Source organism: Mus caroli, chromosome 1 (genome assembly GCF_900094665.2).
Source record: "Mus caroli chromosome 1, CAROLI_EIJ_v1.1, whole genome shotgun sequence".
NCBI lineage: Eukaryota > Metazoa > Chordata > Mammalia > Rodentia > Muridae > Mus > Mus caroli.
The window spans coordinates 83,256,358-83,282,787 of record NC_034570.1 but is presented as its reverse complement, the minus strand read 5'-3'; the positions used below and the strand labels follow the sequence as shown (position 1 = coordinate 83,282,787).

At 47.8% G+C, this 26,430-nt stretch overlaps 1 protein-coding gene across 5 annotated transcripts in view; it reads left to right on the top strand.

Moving 5' to 3' along the window:
- Col6a3 (collagen type VI alpha 3 chain) overlaps positions 1–26,430 on the top strand; it is a 76,684-nt gene that overhangs the window by 34,997 nt on the left and 15,257 nt on the right. For all 5 annotated transcript variants that reach the window (XM_029479921.1, XM_029479920.1, XM_021161500.2 and 2 more), the window contains 26 exons: positions 647–1,252; positions 4,501–5,115; positions 6,056–6,655; positions 7,204–7,541; positions 8,678–8,756; positions 10,512–10,657; positions 12,098–12,190; positions 12,764–12,817; positions 13,651–13,722; positions 14,369–14,395; positions 14,496–14,540; positions 14,653–14,706; positions 15,587–15,649; positions 16,187–16,252; positions 16,682–16,735; positions 19,058–19,093; positions 19,553–19,615; positions 20,378–20,440; positions 20,676–20,738; positions 22,037–22,099; positions 22,835–22,885; positions 23,018–23,053; positions 23,506–23,568; positions 24,476–24,538; positions 26,248–26,280; positions 26,362–26,398. In XM_029479921.1, the coding sequence (XP_029335781.1) occupies positions 647–1,252; positions 4,501–5,115; positions 6,056–6,655; positions 7,204–7,541; positions 8,678–8,756; positions 10,512–10,657; positions 12,098–12,190; positions 12,764–12,817; positions 13,651–13,722; positions 14,369–14,395; positions 14,496–14,540; positions 14,653–14,706; positions 15,587–15,649; positions 16,187–16,252; positions 16,682–16,735; positions 19,058–19,093; positions 19,553–19,615; positions 20,378–20,440; positions 20,676–20,738; positions 22,037–22,099; positions 22,835–22,885; positions 23,018–23,053; positions 23,506–23,568; positions 24,476–24,538; positions 26,248–26,280; positions 26,362–26,398 (3,483 nt within the window). The remainder of the gene's footprint in view (positions 1–646; positions 1,253–4,500; positions 5,116–6,055; positions 6,656–7,203; positions 7,542–8,677; positions 8,757–10,511; positions 10,658–12,097; positions 12,191–12,763; positions 12,818–13,650; positions 13,723–14,368; positions 14,396–14,495; positions 14,541–14,652; positions 14,707–15,586; positions 15,650–16,186; positions 16,253–16,681; positions 16,736–19,057; positions 19,094–19,552; positions 19,616–20,377; positions 20,441–20,675; positions 20,739–22,036; positions 22,100–22,834; positions 22,886–23,017; positions 23,054–23,505; positions 23,569–24,475; positions 24,539–26,247; positions 26,281–26,361; positions 26,399–26,430) is intronic.

The window sequence follows — 26,430 nt, the reverse complement described above, 5'->3', positions numbered from 1 at the left end:
TCCTCTCCTCTCCTCTCCTCTCCTCTCCTCTCCTCTCCTCTTCTTTTCTTTTCTTTTCTTTTCTCTTCCTGGGAGGGCCTGTCTCTACTTCTGCCCTTCCCTTTGAACTTGCTCAGCACACTCTCTTCATGTCTCATCTGCTCTGTCCCCATCACTCCTGTGCCCATTCTCCCCTGTTCTGGATGATTTGTCTCATCATAAGTGTGCATTGCTCAGACCGGGTCTCTCAGTGCCCTACGGAAGAGCCTGCACCACTTACATGTGCTCTGCTCAGAGTCTCTCCTTCCGTGCAGTTCATTGCTCATCCTTCCTCAGAAAGTGCTTTCTCCAGAGTCCCCTGGCCGTCTGCCACAGTTGATGCCTGCTTCCTAAAACATCATCCCCAGTCTGATGTAGGCACAACTCTTTGGTTTCTCCATCCCTTGGGCTCACCTTTCCATGCCTCTGGCTGGTTCTTCTTTTGTCTGGTGCTCAGATGTGGAAATACACAGGACTTGCTTCTTTGCTTGATGTTTTCCCTATAGTGTCTGATACTAGAGTCTCTCACCTACGGGACACAGATCCAATGACAGACTAGGAAGTGGTTCAAGGGTGACTGGGGTCTGGCACCCTTGAAGCTGAAGCTATGGTCATGTCTGCTTTTCAGGTGTTGGCAGCAAGAAAGATGTGGTCTTTCTCATTGATGGATCCCGAAATGCTGGCCCTGAATTCCAGTACATCCGTACCCTGATTGAGAGGATGGTTGAGTACCTGGACATAGGCTTTGACACCACCCGGGTAGCCGTCATCCAGTTCAGTGAGGACTCCAAGATGGAGTTTCCTCTGAACGCCCACTTCAGCAAGGATGAAGTACAGAACGCTGTGCGCAGGCTGCGACCTAAGGGTGGGAGTCAGGTCTACATTGGAAATGCCCTGGAGTACGTGCTGAAGAACATCTTCCAGAGGCCACTGGGGAGCCGGATAGAAGAGGGAGTTCCACAGTTCCTAGTCCTCATTTCCTCTGGGAAGTCTGACGATGAGGTGGACGACTCAGCCGTGGAACTCAAGCAGTTCGGTGTGGCCCCTCTCACCATAGCCAGGCACACAGACCAAGAGGAGCTGGTGAAGATCTCCCTGAGTCCTGAGTACGTGTACTCCGTGAGCACCTTCAGGGAGCTGCCCAGACTGGAGCAGAAGCTGCTGACGCCCATCACCACTCTAACCGCACAGCAGATCAATCAGATCCTGGCCAGTACCCGATATCCCCCTTCAGGTAAAAATCATGGAGGCAGGGCTGCTCGCGGAGGTGGGGAGGTGGGTGGTGGGTGGTGGGTGGGCTGCTTGTGTGCGCATGCGTGCTTGCGTGTGCATGAGTAGGTGCCTCTCTCTCTCTCTCTCTCTCTCTCTCTCTCTCTCTCTCTCTGTGTGTGTGTGTGTGTTAACGTTTTAGCACTAGTATATACTGTAGGCTGAGCACATCTCCCCATATTAGCTACTTTCCCTTTTCTTCCTCTTCTTTGCTTTTCTAGATAGGTGGTTCTCAACCTTCCTAATGCAGTGACCCTTTAATATAGTTTCCCACGCTGTGGTAGTCCCCCAACTGTACAATTATTTTCTTTGCTATTTCATACCTGTAATGCTGCTACCATTATGAATATTAATGTAAATATCTGTGTTTTCTGATGGTCTTGAGCAACTCCCGTGAAAGGGTCGTTCAAACCCTCAAAGGGGTCATGATCCCTCGGTTGAGAAGCACTGTCCTAGACAAGTTAACTTTGATCTTTTGTGTCATATAGACCTCTATGGCTTGTTGTATTTTTATAAACTCTAGAAACCACAAATAAGAGAAGATTGTCCTTCTGAGACTGGTGTGACTCCCTTAACATTAACTTAGGTGCATCCACTTTCCTGAAAACAATGTCAGTCACTTTGTTCTTCATGGCTGAAAAAGAGTTCCACTGTGTGTGTGTAAACCACATTTTCTTGAGATTCTTACCCCAGCCACAATGACCATAAAGAAAAAAAAAAAAGAATAGCAAATGCTGGTGAAGTATGGACAAATCGGTGCGCTCCTGTGTGCCTGGCGGGAGTGTAAGCTGGTTTAGCCACGATGGAGACCTTTATGGAGGTTTCTCAAAAAACTGGGAAGAAGTCTTCATACAATCTGGATATCCCACTTCTGAGTACTTATTTGAAAGACTCCAGATCAACATACCAGAGTGTGTACTTCAGCACTCTGTGTAACAGTGAGTAAATGGACCAACCCAAGTGTTCACTGACAGAGGAATAGAAAGGAAAATGTGTGTATCTCCTGCTGCAGTATTTTTGATATAAAATAAACCAGGCTCAATGAGCCCTATAATAATGTGTCTTAGCTTGCTTCATTTTTGCTGTGCTAAACACTGGACCAAAAACACCTTGGAGAGAATTATTTTTATTTGGCTTATATGTCCTGACCACAGTTGATCATTGAGAGAAATCAGGGTAAGAGCTCAAGAAAGAGCAGAGACAAGAACCATGAAGGAATGCTGCTTGCTGATTTGCTCGCCATGGCTTGCTTGGCTTGCTTTCTTATACCACCCAGGACAAATTGCCTAGGTGTAGAACCACCCACAGTGGGCTTAGTCCTCTCACATTGATCATTAAATTGAGAAAATGCTCCCAAAGACTTGCTCAGAGGCCAGCCTTCCCTCTTTTCAGAGTGGTTTTAGTTTATGTCAAAAACCAACCAGCACATAAAAGAATTAAAAATGGAGAGTCCTTCTTTGCTTTCATGAAGTCTCCCCTACCAGCCTAAGAATAGCAGGATACACTGTAATTAGGTGGCTCTTTTTTCTGTCAGTACAGAGCAGGGAGATGGGGGCTGGCACTGAAAGGCATACAGGGTTTGAGCTTGTATTAGAGAATACTGTGAAAGGCTCAAAGCTGGGGTTCCTTGGCCCGGATCTGGGGTTTCATAGAAGTCTGAGGTAATTCTGCATGTGGCCATTGCCATCAGTCTTGTCTGGAAGGAGGAAGACTTTGGGAAAGACTGGAAATGTGTAGCTGTCACCAGAACAGGGGCTGTGGGCCGTCCTTGGGGTCTTAGACAGCACTCTTCTGTTTGTATTTAGACATAGTTGGTGGAATGCTCTTATCTTTATCTAATCCCATCATAGTGAGAGTCTGCCTGGTGCTGAAGTCCTGGGGTGGGGTGTGCTCAGCAGGAGACCCTAAGGTTGTGACCCAGCTCAGCTCCCCAGCTTTCCTCTTCTTCAGTGATGGCTGCATCTCGTAACCACTCAGCACTTCACTTTGGAGCATTGCACTGTGAAAGCCAGGAATCAAAGCAAATAACAGGTCAAAATTCACCAAGGCCACCTATTAGTTTAGTTTAACTTCAACAGGAGTCTCCAACAGGAGAATGTGGCTCGTCTCTCCCAAGATATTCTGATTAATTTTATACAAGTTAAATCTCTTTAATTCAAAATGCTAGGGGCCAGAATTGCTTCAGATTTTGGATTCATTTCTACCTTAGTATATTTGCATATTCATAATGAGCTAATGTGGGCATGGGACATGCAATTACTTCTGTTTCTTATAGACCTAGTGTAACAGTCTGCAGGCAATTTTGTGAAACAAACAAACAAACAAACAAACAAAACCAAAACAAAACAACACCTCAGGATAAAGTAAAAAAATTCCCAGTCTTGAGTTTTCCACCAGTTAAAAACCATGTCATGTGGAAAAAGAAAATAGAATAGTAAAAAGAAAAAATTAATAATTGCTATGGATTCTCTAAAATACAATTTAACAAGAGCCAAGTAATGTAAGAAAGCCAATATCCGGAGCAGTTAACATGACCCTTGGCATACAGCATTGCATTGTGGGAACCCTTTCCCCCGTGGATGGAGGTAAGACAGCAACAAACGCTGAAGAGCCACATGGGGTTCATCTTAGAGCTGGGCATGGCAGCCAAGCGAGGGCAGTTGTCTTTCTCTTTTCCTATGATGAAGATGCTGGCCCCAGCGATCCCAGTCTCTCTGGTGATTCATAATCCTGTGGCTTTGGTAATATTGGATTAGTTTTCAACACTCTCCATAAGTTTTAAATTAGTAGTAACCCAGGCCTCAAGGCCAAAACCAGAAAAAAAAGTTACCTTAGAGAAAGTTTTGGATGACTTAAAACATTTGAAGTAGTTATTAGCTGCATTTCGAATACCAATTTTTTGTTTAAAGTGTGTGTGTGTGTGTGTGTGTGTGTGTGTGTGTTTATACCAGAGAACAACTTTTAAGAGTGATTTCTCTTCTTTTCTGGGATCTGAGTGTTGAACTCAGACCACCAGGTATGTTGTTAGGTACCACCAACCTGGAAAACCCAACTTTTAACAACTAACTGACAAAAGCTCAACACATGTGTTGGAATATCACTTTAGTGTTGGGTTACCATGGGTGCCACAAACACAAGTTCCAGAAGCTGATGTAATGGGAGTCAAAGCAGGGCTGCTAAAGAACTAAACTCCACTCTCTCTTTTGTCCACAGTGGTTGAAAGCGATGCGGCTGACATCGTCTTTCTGATTGACAGCTCTGATGCCGTCAAGCCAGATGGCATCGCTCATATCCGAGACTTTGTCAGCAGGATTGTTCGCAGACTCAACATTGGTCCCAGTAAAGTGAGGATTGGGGTCGTGCAGTTCAGCAATGATGTCTTCCCTGAGTTCTACCTGAAGACCCACAAGTCCCAGAACAGTGTGCTTGAAGCCATACGGCGTCTGAGGTTCAAAGGAGGATCTCCCCTAAACACTGGCAGAGCCCTGGAGTTTGTGGCAAGAAACCTCTTTGTGAAGTCTGCTGGGAGCCGGATAGAAGATGGGGTCCCTCAACACCTGGTCTTATTCCTGGGTGGGAAGTCTCAGGACGATGTGGCCAGGCATGCCCAAGTCATAAGCTCATCGGGGATCGTGAGCTTAGGAATAGGAGACCGGAACATTGATAGGACGGACTTGCAAACCATCACCAATGACCCCAGGCTGGTCTTCACAGTTCGGGAATTCAGAGAGCTGCCCAACATAGAAGAGAGGGTCATGCTTTCCTTTGGACCCTCTGGGGCTACTCCTCAGCCTCCTGGGGTAGATTTACCTTCTCCTTCCCGGCCAGGTAGGAGCCATTTGACGCACGGTTCTCGAATGTGGGGTCAACTGTTTGGAATGAAACACTAACCCCTTTCTTTGTAATAATTCTCTCCTCTCAGGGTTGTGGCTGCAGATATTAGAAACCAAATACTGGGGGATATAGTTCATTTGAAATTGTAGAGGGAAACATGTCCCCCAACGTGTAAGGTCATCAATCCTTCAATTTTCCTGAGGTTAACTGTCGGGCCACTGAAAGGCTTGAGGTCACTGTCTCGGGGTATCACATTCATTGGCTAGAGCCAGTCAGTCTGTGCACCACTGGACATGCCTTGGCGTCAGGTGACTCACCCTCGTGGTGAGTTATGTATTGTGGTCAAGGCACACTTTATTCTTTGGACTGGTATGGTCACCAGGATTGTTCTAGTTACAGCAACCTCTCCGTGTTTCCAATTTTCACCTATGAGACTAATCCCAGTCCCTCCAACTCCCCCCGCCCCCTTACCTTGCTCCTCTGGGTGACGCTCATTCAGACACTCATGCAGTCAAACAGTGCTGGCTTTTCTGAAGGACCCACAATCCCTCTTTGTTCTTTAACTGCCACTTCAGAGTTAGGCGGCACATCTTGCATCCCTCATACTGTCCCCAATCTCCCACAGTGGTCTAGTCTTGATTAGCTGACTAGAACTGGAAAGTGGCTTCCTCTTGCTACAATCTGGGGTGTCTCCCATGCTATAGTAGGTCTCCTCAGGCCCTTCCTTGCTCTGCCCTTAATTCATCTTTCCTCATTCCTGCCAGAGGATAGCTTTTACTTTTTGACCAAAAAGGTAAGGTTCAGTGACATTTTTCTGAAACACCTGAGGTCACAGGTTCGTAGTGGAGACATTAGTTACTTGGATTTGCATTGTGTGTATTCATATTTTTTGGAGGCCCGGGCTCTCCTCATTTTCCTTGTGATTCCCTTGTAGAGAAGAAGAAGGCCGACATTGTGTTCCTGCTGGATGGTTCCATCAATTTTAGGAGGGACAGTTTCCAGGAAGTGCTCCGTTTTGCATCTGAAATCGTGGACACGGTCTATGAAGACGGCGATTCCATCAGAGTGGGACTGGTCCAGTACAACTCAGACCCCACAGATGAATTCTTCCTGAAGGACTTTTCTACCAAAAGGCAGATTATCGATGCCATCAACAAAGTCGTCTACAAAGGAGGGAGACATGCCAACACCAGGGTGGGCATCGAGCACCTGCTGCGGAATCACTTCGTGCCAGAGGCTGGTAGCCGCCTGGATGAGCGGGTTCCTCAGATCGCCTTCGTGATCACGGGAGGGAAGTCAGTGGAGGATGCTCAGGATGCGAGCCTGGCTCTCACCCAGAAAGGTGTCAAGGTGTTTGCCGTTGGCGTGAGGAACATCGACTCTGAGGAGGTGGGCAAGATAGCCTCCAACAGTGCCACAGCCTTCCGGGTGGGCAGCGTGCAGGAACTGTCCGAACTGAGTGAGACAGTGCTCGAGACTCTGCATGATGCAATGCATGAGACCCTCTGCCCTGGTGTGACCGATGTCTCCAAAGGTAATTGTTGCATGCACAGCTTCCCTCTTCCTGCTGATGCTGAGAGCCGCCTTAGTGCCGCCCTGAGGGTTCCTCAGCCTTGTGGTTGCTTTGGACATTTATTTGTGTCCTTAGTACTCATAAGAGTCAAAGTCTTATAAGCTTTGCTTTTTTCTCCCACTATTTGAGTCCCCAGATAGTTTAGACTCTTATCTTTAAAAGCATATTTTTGAGACATAGTCTATTTTGGAGCCTAGACTGACCTGGAATTCATGAAATTCCTGAATAGGCTGGTGCTGGGAGTATAGATAAGCCTCTCAATATGTTTATTGGATCGGTTGCTCGGATTGGGGTATTTATGTTCTGAAAGTACTTTCAATTTTAAACACCAACTTGAGTAAATACCAGATGTACACTATTTGCCCAAATAACTAACTCCCTCCACAAAAGAGCAACCATGTTGAAATAGCCCACAGCTTTGGATCCTGGTAGAGTCAGATCTCCTTGCTTCTCTGGGCTCCCACGTGGGAGATCTCATTTTGCTCTCTACCTGCCCCTCTCTTCACTAGCCTGCAATCTGGAAGTCATTCTGGGGTTTGACGGATCTCGAGATCAGAATGTGTTTGTGAGTCAGAAGGGCCTTGAGTCCAAGGTGGACATCATCTTGAACAGAATCAGCCAGATACAAAGGATCAGCTGCAGCGGCAACCAGCTGCCCACTGTGAGGGTATCCGTGATGGCGAACACGCCCTCTGGGCCAGTGGAGGCCTTTGACTTTGCGGAGTATCAGCCGGAGCTGTTCGAGAAGTTTCGCAACATGCGCAGTCAGCACCCATACGTCCTCACAGCTGACACGCTGAAGTTGTACCAGAACAAGTTCAGGCAGTCGTCGCCTGATACTGTGAAGGTAAGCAGGCCAGGGCCAGGAGTCCCGTGCAGTGCTCTGAGCTTCTCTGCCTTCTTAGAGTCTGTCCTGAGTGATTAGTGTCCATCACAGTGGGTGGGCCAGGGTTGTTAGAACCTGACTTCAAGGAGAGTTACTTTGCTAAGGACTGGTCATAATTTTATATATCTTCTTCCTCTTGTTAGCTTCTCTTAGCCTTCCCCACCCCAACAAAACACAAACCACACTACACACATCTCCATACCGCCCCCGCCACGTAACATATACACTCATCATATAGCACAAACACATAACAGACACACAGACATACACACATCACGCTATACTGTACATACATAAGACATACACACTCACCACAATGCACATATACATAACATATACATATATGCACACACCACACTGCACATATATAAAACAGACACATTTACCACAATGCACACACACACACACACACACACACACACACACACACTATGTTATAGTACGTGCACTCTGTATTTTTTTATACTAACGCTGCCAAACAAAACACCACAGGCACGGTGCCTTAAACCACAAGGGTTTCTTTCTCCCAGTGCTGGAAGCTGGGAGGCCAACCTCGAGTAAGGCCTGGGCAGGGCAGCTTAGCTCCAAAGCCTGGCTGCCTGACTTATAAATGTCAGCCTTCTCCTTGGGTCCTCACATGGTCATCCTTTTGGCTGCTTGTGGCCCGGTCATCTTCTCCCAGGAGGTCACCCGTTGGACTAGATTAGGGGCCACTCAGATCTCACACAGCTTGGCTGCTTAAGGTCCTGCCTTCAAGTGCAGCCATCTAAGGCACTGGAAGTCAGTTTTTGAGGGAACACAGGCCATCCTAGGACACACATGCATACATACACATGTACACACTCACACATGCAGACACACAATTTCTAGAAACTGTATCTTATAAGGATGAGAATACAATAAACTACTTTTCTTGTCATTGTTGCTTATAGTTTTAGAATATCAACCAAACACAGATGTACATTCCTTTATGCTCCACACTGCCCCTGGCCTTGGCCTCCATTCTCCTCGGCTGTAGAGGAGGGATTTGAACCTTCCAACTGTCTATGATGCTCCCTGGCAGTATGGATGGGATTTGACTCCTCTGTTGCTTACAGGTAGTCATTCACTTCACGGATGGAGCAGATGGAGACATGGGTGACTTAAACAGAGCATCTGAGGAACTCCGGCAAGCAGGTAGGTCCCAGGCTCCCTCTGTGTGAGAAGCCCCTCCCGACTGCCCGAGGCGGACTGGCCACTGTACTGAGAGAGATCCATCAATGCAATCCTGAGGTGTGGACCATCAGAAACTCTTGTCCTGCTATCTTGGCCCTTCTTTCCCTGCTTGGATTGTGACATAAGGGTACTGAAGTTACTTCTGAGCCAGGAACAGCTTTAGTGCCAGGCTAGCTTCAGACACACTGATCAGGAGGAACACCCAAAATGCATGAGGCTTTTGCAAGAGTTCAAGTGTTAGTTCATTCAAGGCCGTCACAGACACTAGGGATGAGCTGAGCAGAAAGTCATCACACCATCAGTTAGCAATGATCGCAGCTTAGTATATAGGCCACTAAATTAATATAATGCAACCAGTGTTGATCGCTTAACTTAATGTGCACATAATTAGTATAAAATAAACCATGCAGGCACTTTTCAAGCAGACTTGCCAATGGATACATGAGCAGCCTTGCTTGTGTACATGAGCTTGAGAACATCCCAGTGCTCATTACCAAACAGTTGCCAATGCCAAAGGCTCTAGAGCCAAGGTTCTCAACCTGTGGGTCACGACCCCTCTGGGGGCGCTAAGAACCCTTTCATAGGGGTAGCACATATCAGATTCTTGGCATATCAGATTTTTACACTATGATTCATAACAGCAAGATTACAGTTATGAGGTGACAACAAAATTAATTTGATGACTGAGGTCACAGCAACATGAAGAACCATATTAAAGGGTTGCAGCATTAGGAAGGTTGAGAGCCACTGCTAAGAAGTTAAGGAAGCAGAGCTATCCAAGCACATTATCTTTAAAGAAGACTTATTTATCTGTCTGTCGGTCTGTCTGTCTGTCTGCCTATCGTGTGTGTGTGTGTGTGTGTGTATGTGTGTATGTGTGTGTATACCAAGTGTGTTCAGGTGTCCTCAGAGGCTGAGGAGAGCATTGGATCTCTTGGAACTAGAGATACAGACAGTCGTGAGCTACCCATTGTGGGTGCTTGGAACGGAACCTGGGGCATTTTCCAGAGTAGAGCACAGACTTAGCCACTGGAGCCATCTCTCCAGACCCATCTAAGCACATTCTATTTATTAGCTCATCCTTCCCCAAACAGTGGAGTGGACACTGCTGTGGCCTGACTTTAGATGTGTTAATGCTTCAGTTCTTCCCATGGCACACTTCCCAGTCTGCAGGGTCAGAGGTGGAGTGGTGTCACAGATGTCACTTCAGCTACTCAGAGGACTTCAGAATCCCAACTGTTCCACAAAGCACATTGCTTTCATTAAACACATGTAAATTATAGCAAATATTTAACTGTGACATTTTCTCTAAAAATAATGATATAAAGGGCTGGGGATACACCTCGGATGTGGGAAGTGTGCATAGCATGCAAACTTCATGTTCCCAGTTTGGTGGTTTGATCCCTGGACCACCAGAAAGTGAACAACATGGACCAGAGAGACGGTCAGTGGGGAAAGTCAACCACGGCCTAGCCTGTTAACCTGAGTTCACTTTCCAAGGGTAGATGGAGAAACGAATTCCTGAAGGTTATCCTCTGACTGCCCTGTGTGCACAAGACACTTGCATTCCCCTACCAAAATGAAAAAATAGAGCTGAACAACATTTCCTCCCCGCTCCCCCAAATCACCCAACAGAGTAAAACCAGAGCCAGGAAAAAGTGACACCCAGCTCTCCAGTGCCTAGGTGAGGTGCGTTAAATGGTTCCTTTCTCACAGGTGCCCAAGCCCTGATCCTGGTGGGTCTTGAACGTGTGGCTAACCTGGAGCAGCTGATGCATCTGGAGTTCGGGCGGGGCTTCATGTATGACAGGCCCCTGAGGCTCAACCTGCTTGACTTAGACTATGAACTGGCAGAGCAGCTTGTGAGTCTTTGTATCTTTTAAAGAGTTTTACACACACACACACACACACACACATATACACAGTTTGAAATTTTTGGCATCTCAAGACAGCAAAGCCAGATGTCTTACTGGCCTGGTGACTGGGGGAAGGGCATACGGATTTATCACAGACTCCGTCAAGGCTTGCTTTATTGCTGTATGAGTCCTGAATATGCCATCTGCCTTTGTCCATGATGGAGTCGAGAATATGCAGGGAAAGAGATGGAGCCAACGAGCAGGTGGAGAACTCCTCTCCCTGACTCCCTTCCTGGGCTCTTCTCTCAGTGAGAGCAGTTGCCTCCTGGGATGGGGAGTTGGGTGGGGGTGTGGCCAGGGATTCTCAGATAGTGTGACTAAGGCTGTAAGGGTGGGAGGGAGTGCTGCCCTCTCTTCCTCTTTCTGTCTTAAAAACCGGGGTGTTTTTATTGGGTAGAAGCAGCTTCAGGCTAGAACAGGGGAGAGCGCACACAGTCAACACTAATTCAGTGAATGGCACTGTGTTTGGGATGTGTAAGGTCAGGGGCTTGGCAAGGCAGGGATACAGAGGTGGCTGGTGACCCAGATTGTGGAGGTCCTGGCTCAGAGCCCAGGGCCCCACGTGCTGCCTACCCCTGGCTTCTCCAGGGACTCCCTCAGGCAAGTCCTGATTTCCACCATCCCAACTGTGGCTCAGAGAACCGCAAGGTGTTGATTTCTAATTTAGACTGCTCTTTGACCTCAGGTTGCTTCAATGTGTTGATTGGATTTTATATTTGAGGTTTGGACATGGGGAGGTTGTCTTAGTTAGGGTTTCATTGCTGTGAAGAGACCCATGACCAAGGCAACTCTTTTAAATGACGGCACTTCATTGGGGCTGGTTTACAGTTTAAGAAGTTCAGTCCATTATCACCAAGGCAGGGAAAATGGCAGTGTGCAGGCAGGCAGGCATGGTGCTGGAGAAGGAGCTGACAGTCCTATACGTTGATCCACAGGCGGCAAGGAAGAGACTGTTACTGAGCAGAGCCTGAGCATAGGAGACCTCAAAGCCCACCCCCACAGAGACACACTTCCTCCAACAAGGCCACACCCACACCTCCTAACAGTGCCATTTCTCATGGGCCAAGCATTTAAACAAGTGATTCTATGGGGACCATGCCTATTCAAACCACCACAGAGGTTATACTGAAAATCCAAACCTTGAATGTCTGTATTAGAAACGTCTGGAAAATGAGCCTAGTTTAGGATAAGAATGATCACAGTTGATTTTTCTTTTCTCTTCCACCAATGACTTCCCACCCTATGGGAAGAGCTGAGCCCTCAGCTGTACCTGGCCTTTGAGGGAGTGGCATGAGGTAGCTCACTGTGGCAGATTGAGACTAATCGCAGCCCCTTGGTGCTTCCCTGTTTTCTCTTTTTGATATTTATTTACTTTTTTCCTGGCAGGACAATATTGCTGAGAAAGCTTGCTGTGGGGTTCCATGCAAGTGCTCTGGAGAGAGGGGAGACAGAGGGCCCATTGGCAGCATCGGGCCAAAGGTATGGCAATGGTACTCTTCACACCATAGGCTAGACTTTACACCACAGGCTAGACTTCACACCACAGGCTAGACTTGTGGTCTGACAGTATTTGGCTGGGTGACTGGATGGATATGAGAGAGGCAGAAGGACCCTGGCCATATTGCCAGTTCTGGGCTCCAAGGTACTTCTCACTGACCAATATCCCTAGTGTCTTGCTGGTGATGGAGATGGCCCAAGCACCTGCTACGTTTCCCTCTTCCACTGGATGGGACGGTCTGCTCTTTAACATGTGGGTCTGTCATTCCATAAAACAATGTGAAAACCCGAGCATACCTTGGCAGCCTCACAATGTGGGTCAGTGGGACCCTTAGCAGTTACCTTAAAAGTGAGCCACAGCTCTCTGGGAAAAGAAAGAGCCTTAGTTATCCCAATGGGAAGATCATCAATGAATAGAGAGTGAGTAGGAGCATGCTCAGCTCGAAGCAACGCCCACTGTCACGCTTTGTGTCACCACAGCTCCACTGAGCAAGGCACTGCTGTGACGCTTTATGAAAAACATGGTGACATGGGGACCCATGTGTTTTATTTCAGGGTATCTCTGGGGAAGATGGCTACCGAGGCTACCCGGGAGACGAAGGCGGACCTGTGAGTAAAAGCTTCCCGCCCCTTGAGTTTTTACTGCTTCCTGTTCTTCCCATGTGGGGACTGGATGGTGGAGTTTGTAGCCTGTCTGGTGGCCAGGGCGTTCTCATGAGGAGAAAGATTTTTCTCTTAACTTATGTAACCATTTTCCTTTCTTTCCCACACTAAGGACAGTGAGGTTCTTTGAATGTGAGGAGTATGTGTGTGCGGAGTGCATGGGGAGACTTGCTCTGTTTCAGAGTGGAGGAAGGTGAGGCATGGTGTGCCCAGTGCCCACTAAGTGTCTGAGCAGAAGTCAGTGGTTTATGCACTGCTAGTCCCAGCTTTGAGAGGCTGGGGCAGGAGGATGGTAAGCTGCTAAACTATTATGTAGTGAGACTCTGGTAAGTCTGCGAGGCTCTGGGACCATAGGACAAGGCCCTTCTCTGGGCTATGGAATGGAGGGGATCCTGGGGGAGTAAGCGAGGTCTTCAGGTGTCCAGACCAGATAAGGATGTCAGTGGTGGCCCTGTTGCCATGGGACAGCTGGAAACCATGACAATACAGTGCAATGGTCAGAGGAAAGAACAGTACCCCCGGACACTGCAACCATCCCAGAGTCTACTCCCCAGCCTGTGAAGTTGTGAATTCTTGCTTAGTCAGGAGCTGGGGGGTGGTGGTGGTGAGGAAGTTGGTACATGTAGCCTGCTTACAGTGAAGCCCTCTGTGTGCTGCATGCTATTCTTTGAGAGAGAGAGAGAGAGAGAGAGAGAGAGAGAGAGAGAGAGAGAGAGAGAGTTAGAAGAGATGGCAAACAATGGATTCCAACTTGCAAAGTGCCTTTGTTCTCTTTACAGGGTGAGCGAGGTCCACCTGGTGTGAATGGCACACAAGGTTTCCAGGGCTGCCCAGGCCAGAGGGGAGTGAAGGTATGGTATGGATTCATATGTAAGGGAGTCAGCGCAGAGCATGCTGGGAGGATATGAGGTCTTCATGGGCCTCGGGGAGGGAGGGTAGCAAGCTGGGGGATCTCCATGCCCAGAGCCCAGTAGCCAGGGTCTCTCGCCGAAGGTAGCTCTGCACTGGGTGGGTCAGGAGTCCAGAGCACAGACTATCACTGGAAAGGAGTCTGGGTGGAGACATAGTTTTCTATGGAAACATTTAGCAGCCAGGAGTCAGTCGTGAAGGCAAGGTTCTGGCCAGGCCCTGGGAGGAGCCGGGGAAAGAGGTTGGGGAAAAAACTGCGCAGGATTCCAGGGTCTGCTCCTTGCTGATTTGAGAGCAGGGCTGAGAAGGGAAGGACCAGCCCACTGCAAATTATGAAACTGGCCTTCTGTCTTTGGAGTTGCCTTTCCTTTCCAGGGAGAAAGACCACCCAAGTGTTCACCTCCAGGCAAATTCACTTAATAATATGCCAGCTGGCAGTGAGAGAGGAGGCAAGCCAGAATGTATGTTTAATGTATAGATCCTCAGAACTGGGGCTACTCAGACACAGGTGAAGGGGCATCCCTTGGCTTCTGTCCCGAGGAACTAGCTCTATATCACTCATGTTTCTGCTGTCCCCTTACCTTCCAGGGTTCTCGAGGATTCCCAGGAGAGAAGGTACTAAAACATTTGTTTGTTTTAATGACAACTCCTCTGATGATTCTTTTCCCTTGCTGGGATAACTTGTTCCACTCACTGTCTGCCCTTTTCTACTCAGGGTGAATTGGGAGAAATCGGCTTGGATGGTCTGGATGGTGAAGAGGTGGGTGCTTTTAACTCCCACGTCCCAACTTCTTCTATTCCCGAGGTCCTGGTCACCAGCAGTCCATGGAGCTGTCACCACTTTGTACAATCCACTCTCATTGTCTTTACAGGGAGACAAGGGGCTGCCTGGTTCATCTGGAGAAAAGGGGAGTCCTGGAAGAAGGGTAGGTGTGCTCTTTTCTCCCTTCGCCAGCGACCAGTTATCACTCTTCCCATGGTTTCCTGGTAGATGTATGAGTGATGTCCCCTCTCAACTGTGATACCCTATATGTCATTTCCTTGTTGGAAAGCATGCCCTACAGGGTGGTGACTGAGTTTGTTTGGTTGAAAACACATTTCTCAATGCCTGGGGCTGAGAGGCTCTCCAGGAAACATTTGTGGACTAGCCAAACACATCAGAAATATTTTGACATGATTTGGGAACTAAAGAGATGGCTCAGTGGTTAAAAACATATATTGATCATACGGAGGACCCCAATTCAGTTCCTAGCTCTCTGACTGAATGTTTCACAACTGCCTGTAACTCCCACTCTGGGAGATATGATGCCCCCTTCTGGCCTCTGCAGATACTGCACTCAGGTCTACACACACATAGACACATATACATACTTATAAAGAAAATAAATCTTAGAAAATAAGGGATCTTTTCAAGTTTCATGCCAAATGGAAAAATGGCAACAAGTGTTCTGATGAGACTTACAAAATGAGGAACGTGATTTTGATGAACAACGTAGAGGTCTAAGGTGCAGCTTGAAGGTTATAGTTAGCAAACATCACTGTATTAGAAATTCTGGTTGGAATAGCAGGCACCAACTAATTGATCACAGAAACAAAGTAATGGGACAATAGATACAATCATTTTCTTCACCATAGCAACCACCCATATATATACAATGTACATATATGTATGTATATGTGTGTGTATGTATGTATATATGTATGTATGTATGTATCATGGCATCATGTTATAGATCTCAAATACTCACTAAAATACTTGTTACCAGAAATATCTAGTTTTAAACTTCCACTGTGTGATTGATTTAGGGTGACAAAGGTCCCAAAGGAGACAAAGGCGAGAGAGGAGATGTCGGGATTCGAGGTGACCCGGTAAGGAAGATATCTTGATTTTGGATTTAACGGGAGGAGGCTTATGAGGAAAGAGAAAAGGGGTCATTTACATTTTGAAATTGCTGATAAAATACAAGATTTATCCTGTCCTTTCAATTTGGAGATCATTGGGATGGTTTGTTTCCAATACAACAAGGGTTTTCAAGTCACTCAGTAGGTGCATCTTTAAGGGTCTTCCTGAGATGCCTTCTGGACATGCTTGCCTTAGGATGTGTCCTATGCAGATTTCTGGTTCACACATTTGTAAACCCTTTAAGCAAAGGACCACTGCTGAGATGACCTGTTCTGCAGGTCACCTCCTCTGTGGGAGAGGATGGAATGTGAGGCTGAGTGTCCCCAGGAGGGAAGGATTTGTGCTACTCCACTGGGGCCACCTTTAGACTCTGGGTATTAGCTGGATAGGAAATGGCTTAAAGGACTGCCTTTGAAAGCCTTCCCTTCAATCTGATACTAAGAATTCAAATAGCTGCAGCTTTCCTTATATGGGGCTCATTGGACAAATCCTGTTGTTTTCAGGGTGACTCAGGACGGGACAGCCAGCAGAGAGGACCCAAAGGAGAGACGGGAGACATCGGCCCCATGGTACAGTGATCCATACCCAGAGACCCTATGTGCCAGGGCGGCAAACTGACTCTCACATCATTCCTGCGTCACCAGCTGCAGCCCCCATGAACTTCAGAGTCTGTGAGACCAGCAGCAATGTCTCCCAAGGCTGGCACTGTGCCTGGAAAGGCAGCCCCTGTGGGACTGGGCATCAGGGCTGCTCGAAGGCAGCTGTTGTGCCCTGCAGCTGTGTGTAGAGAGCTCTAGTGAAGCCAAAGTCTTAAAGGGGTGACAGTGACCCTACCAAGCCTGATGCTTCCCAGGAGTGCCTGGAGCTCTGTCCTCCTGTAAACAGACCCTCTCCTGGGGATAGACCCCTCCACCCCGTGTCTCCAGAAACACACTCTGGGGTTTAATGTGCTTCTCTGCAGGTGAGAATTTCATGTTAACTTTTTACCCCCACTTCAGGGTCTCCCAGGCAGAGATGGCATCCCTGGCAGCCCAGGAGACCCTGGGAAGGATGTAAGTACCTTGGGATGTTGGGTTCTGCTCAGTGGCAAGTGACTGGTGCACAGTGCCTGGTACTCTGCTATGGTCCAGCTCCCTACCAGGGGCTGGGGGGGGGGTGGGTAAAGCCATTCCTGAAACCATTTGTCTACTTTATGCTGTACAGGCAATACTAAAAACAAGGCCATTTGTGTCAATATAAAATAAGTAGGCTTTTGCCTTTGACTTAATGTTGCTGCCCTAGATTGTTTGTCTGAAGAGTTCAGGGAGCATGGGTAGTGAGCACGGCATTCATGCTTGTCTTCCCATGGAGGGAGGGAGGGAGGCAAGATGTGGGTCTTTACACCAGATCTGTTGCTGATAGGACATTTTCATTCTTAGCTTCCTCTAGCACCCATCGCTTACCTTCCCTCAGTCTTTTCTCTCTCCTTCAGTCCTTTGTCCTTTCCCTCTGTAGAGAACATTGAACACTTTAAAAAAAAAAAGGTATCTGCTGTTTTCAAGTATTTGACCAACTCTTGCCCACTAAGTAGCTAAAACATCAGAATGGAAATGTTAATTCTGGCTGGTGGGGGAGACAATGAGAAGAAGGATGAAGAAACAGATTTCTGTAGCCCATATAATTACTTCTGTATTTGTGCCACTCACAGAAGGGAACTGAGCAGTGTGGCTTAGCTTTTGTGTTTCCAATACATTCTGGAGTGTGTTTCGCTGAAAAGCTTGTTCCATACTCACTGAAGGAATTCAGAAGCCAAGGTGAAGTCTGTAATCCTGTATGAAGCTGCTTGAAAGGGCCCAAGTAAGCAGGGCCCAAGTAAGCAAAGAGCAGGGTCCTAGTAGCATCGAAGAAGAGGATGAAGAGGCCAGGAGGTTACAATCCTTAGGGGAGTCCAGGAAGTTAGTGGGTGCCTAGGGTGGGTCTCTGCTCAGAAATGAACAGAGCAGAAAGCATGGGGGGCAGGGGTGGACTGCTCAGGACAGGGTCCTCAGCATTGCTGGGCTCAGTAGCTGACCATCACAGAGAGTTCCTGAGGTATGAGGCTTCCCAGAGGAGTGACTCCCTTGTGCTCAAGTGGCTTCTAACTTTTTAAAAACAAAAATTAAATTATTACCTTCAAAAGTTTGAACAGACTTGAAAGCTAGCCCAGTCCGCCAAATGCTTAGCAAATAGGCTTGAGTTTGTTCCTCTGCATGAGTGTAGGTCTGGGGTGTGGCGGTAGGTTAATATGGTTAAGCCACACAGAGACAAGAACTGTTCTACACGCTTTTGTAACACTGCTCTCAAAATGGTCTGAGGACATGACTGAAAGTCCAGCTGAGGGTAAGGTCATGTTCGCTACCATGGGGTGAGGCAGAAACTCCTGTTGGAATCAATTTAGAGGCTCACTAAGTGGAAGGAGGTGGAACACAGTAAATTTGCCTCAGGGTGAGGACCAACAGAGAGGCCTTTTGTCACTTTTCTCTCTGCTATGCCAGACACAGACCAAGATGTGCTCCAGGGTGTTAGAGCCTTCTCAGCTGCCTCTTCTGGCCTCTGCAGGCTGCCACTGAGCAGTGAGGCAGGAGCCTGATGGAAGAGCATGTTCCTTAGGGAGGGGAAGGGCTTGGTTGCTGCTCTGTGCAGGACCCCGAGCAGTTCTCAGTGATTACACCGACCCCAGGAAGGAGGCCAGCACTGTGGTGGCTGCAGAGTGGCCAAATGCTGGGCTGATCCCCCTAGGGGTAGGGAATGTGACTCTTAGGTTGACCAAGTCTCTGGCCTTGCAGAGACAGCTTAGCATGCCCGCAGATTCCCTCCCCCAACTCTCCTCTGGAACATTCATGAGGTGGGGAATCCCTGGGTCCTCCTGCAGCCGGCTCACATTTTCAAACTAAGGCTCACCTCTGGAACATCCACAAGAAGCTGCCAAGACATGAGCCCAACTTTCAGGTTCACGTGTGTGCGCTGGGGTTGCTCTTGTTGTGTTTGGCTGGGAGGGTTGAGAGCCCAGGACTCCCTTCACAGCAGTGAAGCATCTCAACTCTGCTAAGTTAGAGCAATGGGCAGGTTGGCATTCCTGTTTCTCATTCTTCTCTGGGAACTGGCTGGGATTCTGCAGCCAGAAGCCATTATTTTCCTTGGCAGGTCAGAAGTCATTCCCAACTGTTCACTGGAGTAACTCACAGGCACAGCATAGAAGTAGAAACTGCTGGGGAGTGGGGAGGAGGGATGTGCGCACCAGCCTCCTAGGTGTAGGGACTAGTCTCTGGCATGGAGTTTGCACTACAGTGGGTGGATACATATGTCAGGATTCAGCATCCACATCTCCCCCTCAAGACATGTGCCTTCTTCCACAGGGTGGCTCTGGCCGAAGGGGCCCTGCAGGAGCTAAGGTAGGCCGCCGGATTGGCTTGGCATGTCTCTTGTCTCTTACCTAGACTTCCAGGAGTCTCCTGGACACAGTCAGCCCAGGGATTAAGGTAGTGTCCCTGGCCAACAGTTTATAGAACCCTCCCTTTTCCCTATCATTCGCTCAAACTCAGCCTCTTCTACGATAGATAGAAGGTGTTTCATGTGGTTTCTGGAGTGAGGGGAGGGAAGGGAAAAGGCTGACCGGCCTCAGATGTCTGGGAAGCTCTCTGCCAGGAATGTCCGTGTGTGTCCCATTATCTTGCCTGTGCCAGAGAGAATTCAGTGCAAAACATCCTTATTTATCAAAGCTGTCCCGTGAAACAGGCGAGTGACAATTTGTGCAGGCTTAGAGAGACAGGCTGCTGACCTGTGTGAGGGTCCCCTTTCCCCAGTCCAGAGCAGAGAGCTGGTTTTGTTTACCTGCTTGTCTTGTTTCCAAGGGCAACAGAGGCGGTCCTGGCCAGCCAGGCTTCGAAGGCGAGCAGGGTACCAGAGGTTCACAGGTCGGTATCCTGGCATGACACGTGCCTTATAGTATCTCCTAGACCCTTGGTGGCTTTGTCTTAAATTAAGGCGATGGTCACGTGACACAGATTCTGCCTCTAGCGATGATTCCATAGCACTCAGAGCACTCACTGTATTGTGTAATAATTTTAAAATGTTTTATTAACCCCAAAGGAGGCAATGTATAGTTGCCGTCTATTGCTTTCTACCTCTGGGGCCCCCATCAACCCCAAATTGTCCTCCTCCACCTCTGCCATTCCCACATCTCCCCTCACCCTTATAGACCCCACACCTGTCTCCCTAACATCTGTCACATTTAACCCCTAGTGCCCTCCATCCCTATTGCCCTCCATTCCTACTGCCCCACCCCAGCTGCCCCTAATCCCTACTGCCCCTCCTCTTTACTGCCCCTCCCCACCCCAGTAACCCTCAACCCAACCCTGATGCTCCCTACCTCTGGCCCACACTGGTCTCCCTGTCTTCGTGGATTTGCCTGTTCTGGACATTTCATATAAATGGTATCACTTGATAGGTGGATTTTATGTTTGGCTTCTTTCACATAGTATAGTTCCCTGAATTCAGGACATGTTCTGGCAGCTGACATAGTGGTTTTCCTCTCACTGGCTGAGTAATAGTCCATCACATGGATGAAGAACAGCCTTTTTCATTCACTGGTTACTTGGCATTTGGGTTGTTACCACTCTGGTTACTGAGACTCAGATCAACCGCACTCACCTGTGACATGACCTTTTCCTCCCTAGGGCCCACCTGGTCCCATTGGTCCCCCAGGCCTGATTGGGGAACAAGGAATTCCCGGACCTCGAGTAAGCATCTGAGTGTAGCAACTGGACTGTGTTGGCTGGTGGGGCTGGTGTGGGGGTGGCTGACGGTGTGGAGTCTGCAGGAGTCGCTCTGTGACTCTGTGGGCTTAAGTGGGCAGTGCTGGGCATCATTAAGTGCTTGGGACTTGTGGGTGAGCCTGGCCTGTGACTGGGGACAGTCAGGGTCTTTAGTCTGGACAGTTGTTGCTTCATGAACATCCCTTTCCTTGCCTTACAGGGAGGCGGAGGTACGGCTGGGGCTCCTGGAGAACGTGGCAGAACTGGTCCGCTGGGGAGGAAGGTTTGTCTGGGGAACAGTAGGGCTTTGCTGAACTAAGTGCTGCCACCTCCCTGTTGCCTGCCCTCTCCTCTGCCTCTTTACCTTCAACCTAAGCCCTGTGCATCAATGGTCACAGACACAACCCCAATTTCCCCCACTGTTCACATACGCATGTTACAACTAGTGGTGGTCCATGCCTTTAATCCCAGCACTTGGAAGGCAGAGGCAGGTGTGTCTCAGTGAATTTCAGACCAACCTGCTATACATAGTGAGTTCCAGGACAGCTAAGACTATATAGAGGTCCCAAAACACCCCTCCCCAAATGAAACAAACAGAAAGGGCAGATGCAGAGCCACCTGTGGTGGCTCAGGCCTGTAACCTCAGCACTTGGTCAGAACTTGGGGCAGGAGGATTACTCTAAGTTTGAGGTCAGCCTGGTCCACATGGTGAGATCACACACACACACACACACACACACACACACACACACACACACACACACATCAGTAATTTGTTTTATTATTGGATTTTTACTAAGTTTTTTAATCTGTCTGTCTGTCTGTCTGTCTGTCCGTCTGTCTGTCTGTCTGTCTGCCTGCCTGCCTGCCTGCCTGCCTGCCTGCCTGCCTGCCTGCCTGTCTGTCTATCTATTATGTGTGTGGTTGTATACATACCATACTGGATATGTAAAAGTCATTAGACAGTTTGGTGGGATTTGGTTCTCTTGTTCCACCACATGGAATTTGGGGCTTGAACTCAGGTTGTCAGGCTTGGCAGCAAAAGCCCTTTTACTTCCTGAGCCATTTCACCAGCCCCTGCATTTAGCATTTTAAAAATATGTGTATAGCAGTGGCCGTTTATAGGGCACAATGTGTGTGATAATTTCATAATACATATAATGGTAAGGTCATAGAAATGGGTGTTTCTTTGCATTGGGGGCACTTGAAACTCTCTCTTCTGAATATGTAATAAGTTGTTGTAAACTAGAGTCATCCACAGTGCCCACTAGATCATTCCTCCTGCCTAAACTGCATGCTGGTACCTGTTACACAATTATGCTCTGTCCCTACCAATCATGGGTGTCCACTCTCTCATGATGTCAGCCTTTGCCGCTTCATGTGTGAGACAGCATGTGGCACTTGTCTTGCTGTGCTTGGCTTATTATGATTAAAATTTGATTTCACGGAAACCTAAAAGATGACATATGAGGCACCTATCCCTAGACATCACTACCCCCGACATCAGTACAGCAAGTGTGGAGCTTGGGTCCCCATGAGCTGGCCTCCACTTAGCGAGGCATCCTTGTTCTCCCCATATAGGGTGAGCCAGGAGAGCCAGGGCCGAAGGGAAGCATCGGGAACCGTGGACCTCGAGGAGAGACGGTAAGGCCACCTGGTGACCTATGGGGCTCACTGACTGGGATGAACGACGCAGAAAGCACCTTAGACTTGGAGAGGTTTGCAGCTCTGTTTGGATGATTGAGAATATGGCTGACAGTGGTAAAAGCTGCTTATTTCAAAATGAGTTTTATTTCCCTGGCAGCTTTGTGAGTGAAAAGGAAATCTATAGGCTATTGGGAGTTTTCCTAAAATGAGTCGCTCTTCCTGAAGATTCCATAAAAGAACCAGACACCAGATCATTATAATCTCAAGCTTTAAAATACTGATATGTCTTCCCAACACGTTCTTCTCATTGTGGGACAGTTAACAGCGTTCACTGTGAATGCCTCACACAATGGTGGGCACATAGCTGAGGATACAGAGCCCAGGGGTTTGGAGGAAGGCTGTCTGGAAGGGGTGTCAGTCTAGGACAAGAAGGGGTTGGGGACTGGAGAGTAAGACCTTCGCACAAAAGACTCAGGATATCTGAGAGGTTAAGTTCAGAATTCCTGTTTTGAGAGAGACTCACAGATAATCCTCACATAGATCTGAGTATCTCTACAAACACGACTTTGTTCACACTTGTGGAAGAGGGCACAGAGATGGAGGCTTCTTTCTCTTGCCCTTTGGTCCCCAAACACTCATGCACTCCCCCTCTGTTGAGGGGAGAATGTGACATGGTGGATGTGAAGTGTCTGATGCAATGGCTTGCGGTAACACCGTCTCTATTCCTCTTAGGGAGATGACGGGAGAGATGGGGTTGGCAGTGAAGGACGCAGAGGCAAAAAAGTACGTATCTGTTGAAGCTTCTAGAGACGCCCTCATTGTTGCGAGTCATCAAGAATGGCTTCTGACATCTTGTATTAGAATTGATGGCTTTAAGTTGGGACCTGATACTGAGGTGTTTGTTGTCTTTTACAGGGAGAAAGAGGCTTCCCTGGGTATCCGGGACCAAAGGTGAGTGATTGGAGTAATGGGGTGTCTGCATGGTTTCTGGATAAGCCTGAGCTGTCCCATGAGCTGAAGTCAGAGTACCCCAGCTTTAGTCTTGGGTCTGCCACTCATGACAAAGCCATGCTGGGAAAGTCTGAGCATTCTAAGATGCTCCCTCCTGTGTGGACAGAGTTGGCAGTGCTTGCTGTCCATGGTGCTTGTTAGTTATGTGGACAGAGGAAGAATCTGAGACCTGTAAATGCCACAACGCATTTGGCAGTCATGCCAGTGATGACATAAAACCAGGCTGTCTGTAAATAGCACCAAAACACTGCAGCCATGTGTAGATGTGAACCTGTTAACTATTTAGAAACTATGCTCCAGACACTCTGTTGGAGTCCTACCCAGGGACACCCACCTCTAGCAGGACCTTCTGTTGAAGACCTTGATGTGTCACTTCTTGGCTCTCTTCCCAGGGCACCCCTGGTGAGCCAGGGGCAGATGGACCACCAGGACCCAAAGGCATCAGAGGTCGAAGGGTAAGTTTGCCCACGCCTTGCTGTGTGCGAGTGGGAATGAGGAGACTCATGGCCACATTATGGGATGCTGAGACTTTTAAAAAACATCCTCTTCCTTCTCAGCCTGATCAGTGACAGCCCCGGTGGCAGAAGGGAATTCCAAGCTTCAAATTAATGTCCTCACAGCCCATGAGGGTTGTGTTCTGTACCTGCCCTCCTTCAGCCATGATCTCTTGCGGGGAGGGCTTGATAGCTCTTTCTCTGGCATGTCTTAAAAGTCATTAGCCCACAGATTACCCCATCATGGTTCTGGGGAGGCTTAGGTATTGAGCTGGATGGTGTAATGACTATTCAGATGTGAGGAATCCGGGCTTAATGAGGCCTTCTTAGGAAGCCTGTAGCATCCCTAGCCATGCCTGGACCACAGGCTCCTCATTCCCTGGCTGATAAGATCTCTCTTACTTTAACCATGGTTGAATCTAGATTTCTCTCTTTAATGATCATTCACTTCCCCTCCAACATTAATTAAACAGAATCTCAATTCATAGTCCAGACATAAATAATGCTACTCACAGCTGTTTTCAGCCAGAAATATAGTTAATAACAATAACTATGCAGTAGATTTGATCAGTAAAGACAGTCCATATAGATCATTTTGAATAGGCGAGTGATGTCCATGAACTGATTGGCAATTACTTACTCCCTTGGATACTCAGAGGGATTTTAGTGGTGGTTTGGGACAACCGTGTATCTTATGCAAGCCTGCCAGACTGTACAGAATAGGGACTCAAAGAAGCTCTTTGGGGTCCTTTATCCTTTCACCTGAATTTTGGAGACTTCTCATTGGTGATGGGTAGTTTGGAATAAATTCTTTCTACCACTACTCTCCCTACAGAGCTAAGAATGTTCCATCTTTTACCTCCTCTAGGGAAATTCAGGACCTCCAGGGGCAACTGGACAAAAGGGAGACCCTGGTTACCCAGGACCATCTGTAAGTATCCATCCAATCGCTAACAAGTCACTAGGTGGGAGAAAGCCTGATGGGCTCCTTACATCTAATCTCTGAAAATGCCCAACCATCTTCTTTCCTCAAAAAAAAAAAAATCCCCTACATATGTGTTATCTGTTTACTAAACTTATTACCTCCTGACACTGCAATGGATAAAAAGCAGACGAGTTTTGAAATAATAAACTTTGGAAAATGTTTTATGGGGACCGGGAAGGTAGCTCAGTGGCAGAGCATGTACCTGTCATGGGCAAGATCCTGAATTTTCTTCCTAGAACCATAAAAAAAAAAAAAAGTAGCATTTTTTTTTTTTTTTTTTTTTTTTTGTGGTACTAAGATTTGAACCGGAGGCCCCATTCCTACCAGGCAAACAGTTTCCCATTGAGCTAGAACTATGCTTTATATGCTATTCTGTGAGCTGGGGAATAGTATAATATTTGCCTTTATAATTTCTCACTGTAGGTTTGTTCAGAGAGAGCAAGCTGCAGTACAGTTGCTTGCACCATGTAGAAGCTGCACAACAAGACCAAATCTGGGTTTTGGGGGCACTTTCTTTGTTTATAAAATTCCTAAGGGAGCCACTGACTCAGTGTTTAAAATCCATCAGTCATGCGTTCCCCAGAGCCCAGGAGGAATCTTTGTCACGGATACTACATGGAAACTGATATATCAGTTTCCATATTTGGTTTGCCCCTCTACTGAAATGCATGAGGTTCGAGGAAGAACGGACAAGACAAACCAGGAGTGGGCCAACCACTTTGAGGGACTGGGTTGCTCAAAGGCAAGGGTAGAAGGCTGAGCTTTTGCATGTGATGGAGGCAGGCTGAGGGGTGATGCAGTTAACAAGGTGTGCTGAGCCAGTCATTTCAGGTCACTAGCCGAGAGAAACGGCTTCGGGGAAACCCAGCCAAGTATCTCCAAAGCTTGACCATCAGGTTGACAAAACATGGGGATAAACCACAGAAGTCGGTCATGAGTCTGTGCCTAGTGCCTAGGGGATGAGGTGCTTTTGACATGGAGGGGACAAAGTGATAATCCCTTACCTATGCTTCCTCAGGGGCAGGCTATGCAGAGTGAGCATCAGAAAGGACGCTGTGTCTGCAGGGGAAGCTGTTTTGATTGCCCAGAGTAGTTGAAAGGTTGTGGTTAGAGCCATGGGTGAACAATGAGCTACCAGGTGGGCGGAGTAGCGCTTATTCAAAGCCAGCTCACCTCTTAGGGCTTCTTCTGCTCCAGTGGTGGAATCCAATGTAGACAGAGGGGGCGTGGGAGCTCAAGGCTCTGCAGTGTCTGCTACATTTCTATTACTTCCCATTCTGTTCCTGTGGCTAAAGAATGGCCTTTTTGTTTCTTTATTTTTCTCCTTATTTGTTTTTTTTAAAGATTTACTTATTTATGTTATGCATACGAGTACACTGTAGCTATCTTCAAACACACCAGAAGAGGACATCAGATCCCATTACAGACGGTTGTGAACCACCATGTAGTTGCTGGGAATTGAACTCAGGACACTGAGTCATCTCTCCAGCCCCTTATTATAATTCTGAACACACACTCATTGTACAGGCCGTTGAGTTCCACACATGCTGTGATTCGAGTATGCCCACCTTCACTTCTCCCGTCCCCTTTCCCTTCTTAAACCACACCACATCCATCTGCTTCCTCTCTGAGACTTTTGTTGCTTGGTTTTACAGGGTCACAAGGGCAACCGAGGCGACTCCGTTGATGTAAGTAGTGTGTGTCCAGAGCGAACTGTTGTCTTACACGCCTGTCATCTGCTCTTCTTAACACTCTGATTTCCTCCCCAGCAATGCGCCCTCATCCAGAACATCAGAGACAAATGCCGTAAGTGCTCCCTCTTCTGTTGCCTGGGGCAC